The sequence below is a fragment of the Coregonus lavaretus genome, assembly GCF_964263955.1.
Source record: "Coregonus lavaretus genome assembly, chromosome: 27".
NCBI classification, from domain to species: Eukaryota; Metazoa; Chordata; class Actinopteri; order Salmoniformes; family Salmonidae; genus Coregonus; species Coregonus lavaretus.
The window spans coordinates 43,481,237-43,488,296 of NC_140014.1; the positions used below are offsets into that span (position 1 = coordinate 43,481,237).

The following is a 7,060-nucleotide window of genomic DNA, read 5'->3' on the forward strand; positions in this document are numbered from 1 at the left end:
CTCAGGGATTTCACCATGAGGCCAATGGTGACTTTAAAACAGTTACAGAGTTTAATGGCTGTGATAAGAGAAAAACTGAGGATGGATCAACAACATTGTAGTTACTCTACAATACTAACCTAATTGACAGAGTGAAAAAAAGGAAGCCTGTACAGAATAAAAAATATTCCAAAACATGCATCCTGTTTGCAACAAGGCACTAAAGTAAAACTGCAAAAAATGTGGCAAAGAAATTAACCTTTTGTCCTGAATCCAAAGTGTTATGTTTGGGGCAAATCCAATCCAACACATTGCTGAGTACCACTCTCCATATTTTCAAGCATAGTGGTGGCTGCATCATGTTATGGGCATGCTTGTAATCGTTAAGGACTGTGGAGTTTTTCACGATAAAAGAGAAACGGAATGGAACTAAGCAGGCAAAATCCTAGAGGAAAACCTGGTTCAATCTGATTTCCACCAGACACTGGGAGATTATTTCTCCTTTTAGCAGGACAATAACCTAAAACTCAAGGCCAAATCCACACTGGAGTTGCTTACCAAGAAGACAGTGAATGTTCCTGAATGGCCGAGTTACAGTTTTGACTTAAATCTACTTGAGAATCTATGGCAAGACTTGAAAACGGTTGTCTAGCAATGATCAACAACCAATTTGACAGAGCTTGAAAAAAAAATAATAATAATAATAATAATAATAATGGTCTGATATTGTACAATCCAGGTGTGGAAAGCACTGAGACTTACCCAGAAAGACTCAACTGTAATCGCTGCCAATGGTGATTCTAACATGTATTGACTCAGGGGTGTGAATACTTTAAAATAAACGGAATGGAGCTAAGCACAAGCAAAGGCAATATATTTCTGTATTTAATTTTCAATAAATGTGCAAAAAAATGATAAATACATGTTTTCACTTTGTCATTATGGGGTATTGTGTGTAGTTGGGTGAGATTTATTTTAGTATTTTTTTTTTTTTTTTTTTTTCAGGCTGTAAAAACAAAATGTGGAATAAATAGTTTCTGAAGGCACTGTATCAAGATCCTGGACCACACATAACATGTCAGACAACTATCAAGATCCTGGACAACACATAACATGTCAGACAACTATCAAGATCCTGGACAACACATTAGATCATATTATTACAGCATCAGAAAACTAATCAGAAATACTCAAAGAGCATCCTATCGTGAATCCATACACACCCTCACTTTACTTTGTATCATTATCATGTCTGTGTTCGTGGTGTTTGACCTACAGCCCATAGGGAACCAGACTGCACAATGGGTCTTATGTTCCTAGACCAACCACATAGTTCTGCCAGTAGCCCAGTTCGATCTGTAATGATGGTCCAGCAACATATGTGTTGTATTACCGCCATCTGGTGGCTCTGCTGGTCAACTGCACCCAAAGTGAAACACGAAGTCACTCCTGGTTTTATTTTCTGCAATCCTGACGAACCCTGAGACCATGTGTAGCCGTGGTTACAACATCCCTTTCTCCCCCCCTTAAATCTGTAGCCGTGGTTACAACAACCCTTCTATCTCCCCCTTAAATCTGTAGCCGTGGTTACAACAACGTTCTATTTCCTCCGTCTCCTTAACCCAGAACATCACCAGTATGTTGTCAGTACGTTGCCATAACGTCGCCGGTACTCACAGCCTCTGTCCGTCGTTCTGGGTGTAGAAGCTGACGGACTTGATGGTTGCAACAACGACCACCATGCAGAGCGTGACGGGGACGAACAGCATGATGACGTGTTTGGCCCCGTACTTCAACGGCAACTCCTCATCCTCCTCGCTCTCTACCACCTGGGGGGGGCGTTGTGGGGGGGCTGTGGAGGGGGGCAGTCCATTCTGCTCCGCCCCGCCCCCACCACCTCTGGACCGTACCCTCAGCTCCGTGTGCTGGTTCTGGGTTGACGCCTCAGTCGCCTGGAGAAGGAACAGAGGGTGACATATTTGACAGGGACAGAGGAAACGCACGTTGAGCAAATATTTCTGTAAATGTTTCCGTTCACAACTGTGGGGACAGTCAGCATCCAGCATTACAGAAGAACAAGGCTGATATCATGTAGCCTGGGTCCCAGGTCTGTTTGTACCGTCTTGCCATCTAAAAATGACAACCACATGGGACCAGGCTACATATCATTCACTGAGTGAACCAAAACCCTCCCATTTATGGAGGTAGGAAGTCACCAGCGGTGACAGTAGCTCCAGTAATAACAACAGCATTACTGTGTCACACTTATCAGGCCAACCACGTTTGTGTATCCAGAGCCGTGTCAATATGCGTTTGTTGTCAATGTTTTTTTCAGCGTCAAAATGGTGGCAGTTGTGAAAAAAGTCAATAGTTGGAAGAGTTGCAGAGCTAATTGAAAATAATGCCATTGTTGATTAGATGACCTTTTTCATTAATTAGGCTACTTTCTCTAGAACCACATGGTCCATCTACTAGACACTCATGGATATATCTTAACTACCAAAATTACTGAAGATTCCGGTAACTTTGGTAAGTCACCGGTAGCTTTGCAGCCCAAGCTACAGTATGTAGGTCTAATGCTTAATCCTTCCTTCTGCTTATCTTCTGAATAAAAAAACGGTTCAGAGATTTCCGAAGAGGTTTCCTGGTTAATACACTTCTCAATATCACGTAATAAGAATTTGCTCCACCGAACCCGGTCACAGCCGCTGTCCTTCACTGAAAGTGTTGTTTATGAACGGAGGTTGAGACGGAGAGAGACTCTTTCCGTCAGCTGAGAAGGTATGCATGTACTGCCTTTCGATGCAATTTGAGAACAACAATGCAATAAAAGCAACTGGACTACTGTGATAACATGTTGGCGTGAGCTGCTTCACTTGTGTGTTGTGATAACATGTTGGCGTGAGCTGCTTCACGTGTGGGAAGGTATTGGAAGGAAAACGCAACGAAGGACTTCCTGTACCAGAGACTGAGAGGCCACGCCCCCAGAGTCTCCACGGGCAAAACGAATGAAAGGTGTAACACGCTCAATGAATATAGTCCAAGGGCCACCCACCAAAAAAGGCTTCAGAAAAGGCATTCCATGACCCAGGAAACAAAACTGACAAGTTTCAACATAACGTACATACTTTTATGAATATGAACAGTGTGAGGTCCAAAACGTGTAAAATTTGCACATTAAATAAATATTCTAAATTTAAAAAAGGTACAATTTCAAAATCATAGCGCATTTTGGGTAATTTCCCCTAGCAACATGAGGTTGCCATCTTACACCTTGTTACACATGTTCCGTTGTCCACGTTTGCAGAAAGCAATGCATGTACCAGGCGAATCCCTAAATAATACGAGATAAGAAGCTGTTAAAAAGTGCAACATTTATTTTTCTCAGATGCCAGAACAGCGCTTTATGTTTCTGTCGAGACCTTGAATGTTTCGAGAGCTGTGCTGTCTTTAGTTTGGCTAGCAGGCAAAAGCAATGAGGCCCTTGTACACTAAATACAGAACGATGTCTTCTATTAACTAAGAAAACCACTGCACATAGTTAAAACACATTTCCTCGTTTCAGGGTTCATCTGGATCAGTGTTGGACCGGTAACATGTGATGCTTGAGCTTTATGCAAGGACGAACACCGAACGCACAAATAGTTCTGTGTGCCAGAGTGCAACAAAAGTAACCAAGGTGGAACACAGCAACATCGGAACATCGCTATGGAAATTACCCAAGATGCGCTGTGATTGATGCTAAATATCGTAACTTTGATTAAAGATTAATGTGCAACTTTCAGAAGTTTTGAATAAGACAGTGTTGATGTTCATAACATTATCTACAAAATCTTGAAATTTTGCAGTTCCATTTCCTGCATCACAGAACAACACATTTTTGATGGGTGGCCCTTGGACTAATAACATTCTCAATTCATTTATTTGAGTTCGCATAAATGACAAAGCCACTATACCGTTGGTTATGATCTACAAGTAAGGAAGTAGCCTTGTACGAACCTTGGCTTGTGTGAGCTGGAAGGGAGCAGGGCCTAAAATTAACACCAACCACATGCGGGTAGATTTTGTCATTGGCGGGTAAGAATGTCAAATTACGATTCCCTTGTTCTAGCAAGATGTCTGGCTCCCAGGTGTCTTTTATACAGGTAACGAGCTGAGATTAGGGGCACACTCTTAAAGGGAGGGCTCCTAATCTCAGTTTGTTACCTGTATAAAAGACACCTGTCCACAGAAGCAATCAATCAGATTCCAAACTCTCCACCATGGCCAAGACCAAAGAGCTCTCCAAGGATGTCAGGGACAAGATTGTAGACCTACACAAGGCTGGAATGGGCTACAAGACCATCGCCAAGCAGCTTGGTGAGAAGGTGACAACAGTTGGTGTGATTATTCCCAAATGGAAGAAACACAAAATAACTGTCAATCTCCCTCGGCCTGGGGCTCCATGCAAGATCTCACCTTGTGGAGTTGCAATGATCATGAGAACGGTGAGGAATCAGCCCAGAACTACACGGGAGGATCTTGTCAATGATCTCAAGGCAGCTGGGACCATAGTCACCAAGAAAACAATTGGTAACACACTATGCCGTGAAGGACTGAAATCCTGCAGCGCCCGCAAGGTCCCCCTGCTCAAGAAAGCACATATACAGGCCCGTCTGAAGTTTGCCAATGAACATCTGAATGATTCAGAGGAGAACTGGGTGAAAGTGTTGTGGTCAGATGAGACCAAAATCGAGCTCTTTGGCATCAACTCAACTCGCAGTGTTTGGAGGAGGAGGAATGCTGCCTATGACCCCAAGAACACCATCCCCACCGTCAAACATGGAGGTGGATACATTATGCTTTGGGGGTGTTTTTCTGCTAAGGGGACAGGACAACTTCACCGCATCAAAGGGACGATGGACGGGGCCATGTACCGTCAAATCTTGGGTGAGAACCTCCTTCCCTCAGCCAGGGTATTGAAAATGGGTCGTGGATGGGTATTCCAGCATGACAATGACCCAAAACACACGGCCAAGGCAACAAAGGAGTGGCTCAAGAAGAAGCCCATTAAGGTCCTGGAGTGGCCTAGCCAGTCTCCAGACCTTAATCCCATAGAAAGTCTGTGGAGGGAGCTGAAGGTTTGAGTTGCCAAATGTCAGCCTCGAAACCTTAATGACTTGGAGAAGATCTGCAAAGAGGAGTGGGACAAAATCCCTCCTGAGATGTGTGTAAACCTGGTGGCCAACTACAAGAAACGTCTGACCTCTGTGATTGCCAACAAGGGTTTTGCCACCAAGTACTAAGTCATGTTTTGCAGAGGAGTCAAATACTTATTTCCCTCATTAAAATGCTAATCAACTTATAACATTTTTGACATGCGTTTTTCTGGATTTTTTTGTTGTTATTCTGTCTCTCACTGTTCAAATAAACCTACCATTAAAATGATAGACTGATCATGTCTTTGTCAGTGGGCAAATGTACAAAATCAGCAGGGGATCAAATACTTTTTTCCCTCACTGTACGTATGGTCACTGCGGGGACGACCTCTTCTCCTAACATGTATGGACCCAGAACTTAATCGAGCAGCTGACCAATTACGTGAGACTTTAGTTCTGGGTTAACCGAAATTACAAGGCCGCCGAGTTGGCCACAATCTACAAGTGAGAATACATCATGGACAAGCATTATTTCTCATTATTCAAAAATCACAGCAATAACTCACCATATTGTTCTCGACGTCCTCCACATTGTTGGCCATGGTTGGCAGAGCAGACGCTTGCCCTCACATACAAGCCAAGTTGTCCTGTCCTGCCTGGTATAACAGAAGCACTGTTAATACACGGCATATAATGGTGGTATAATGCATACAAATCAGAAGACGGCATTTGAAATCAACCGCCAGGAACACTGCAGAAATATAACCCCAACATAACTGTTTAGTGTTCACATTTGTGGTTATGATTACTGGATTCCAGCAGACAGTTCCTCCTGTCCCTAACTAGATAGCTACTAGGCTGACCTGGGTGTTAGTTAACCCACTCCTTTATCCACTATTGACGATAGTATCTTCTGGCCGGGGAAATGTGTTAAGATCCCCGACGCTCGTTCTGAACGTTAAAATGCATTGCTTTTGGTACGGTTTTTGTAAACATAAAGGAACATATCTTTCATTTCAGCAATAAATCATTTTCAAACAAACTAAAAAAGGTTAAATTACTAACTTACACACCTTTATAGGGTTAGTCTTCCCACACGGCCTTCTACAGTAAATGTATACTTTTTTTATTTGAAAGATATCTTTCTCGCTGATATGAAAGGTAAGGGGCATATCTGCATGTGTTTCGATAACCGTTTAGCAAGCTATGATTATTGACGTTTCTAAATGTTCAAACAGTGTCCGAATTGTAGTTCACAATCACAAAGCCAACCACTGGCGAAGCAAACCGCTGAAAAACCCTACGTTAGCTAGTTGGCCAGCTAGTTAGCGAATTAACTAGCATAATAATTATTGGTACAACATACAATGGCTATATTGGCACACAACGCAAGAAACTAATTTACTAATTCAGGTTGGCTAGCTATCGGCTAGCTTGCTAGCTAGATAGCCAATGTGCATTGAGAGATGGTAGTTTTGTTGTCGATGTTTACCTACTATCACCAGGTGATACTTGCTTCTGACTACGATAAAAAAAATGTCACAGAAAATGTTGAATTCTGTGTTAAAACCCTGCAATTGGTCCTCTCGTCCTTATTGTTCCTGTCTATTTTCAAGCATAGAGAATGACAGAGAAAAGCATTCCTATATAGTTCCTATTATGTTAAATTATATTCAGTTTCGGCCAGCGCCATTGACGCAATCTCCATTTTCAAGTAGTAAATGTTCTTCTTCATGATTGGCTGATCCCGCCCTGATGACCCGGTTTGACATGACTCCAACAGGGGTCACCAGGAGGGATCAGCCAATGAAGTCCCACCCAGTTGACTACGTTAAGATGGCGGAAGCCCTCAATGGTGCTGCCCATGCTAATACGGATTTTCAAGAGCCGATCCGGCTACTGTACTTCCTCTCCCGCCCACAGGGTCGGTGTTAAAGGCGAAT

At 42.9% G+C, this 7,060-nt stretch overlaps 1 protein-coding gene across 1 annotated transcript in view; it reads right to left on the reverse strand.

Moving 5' to 3' along the window:
* The window catches only part of LOC311102786 (presenilin-1-like), a 30,595-nt gene extending 23,759 nt beyond the window's left edge, over positions 1-6,836 (reverse strand). Inside the window, exons 1-3 of the mRNA XM_084144200.1 lie at positions 6,191-6,836; positions 5,684-5,773; positions 1,657-1,931 (exon numbers count right to left, since the gene is read on the reverse strand). Coding sequence (XP_084000326.1) covers positions 1,657-1,931; positions 5,684-5,719 — 311 coding nt within the window. The 5' untranslated portion in view covers positions 5,720-5,773; positions 6,191-6,836. The remainder of the gene's footprint in view (positions 1-1,656; positions 1,932-5,683; positions 5,774-6,190) is intronic.
* Positions 6,837-7,060: the final 224 nt, after the last annotated feature.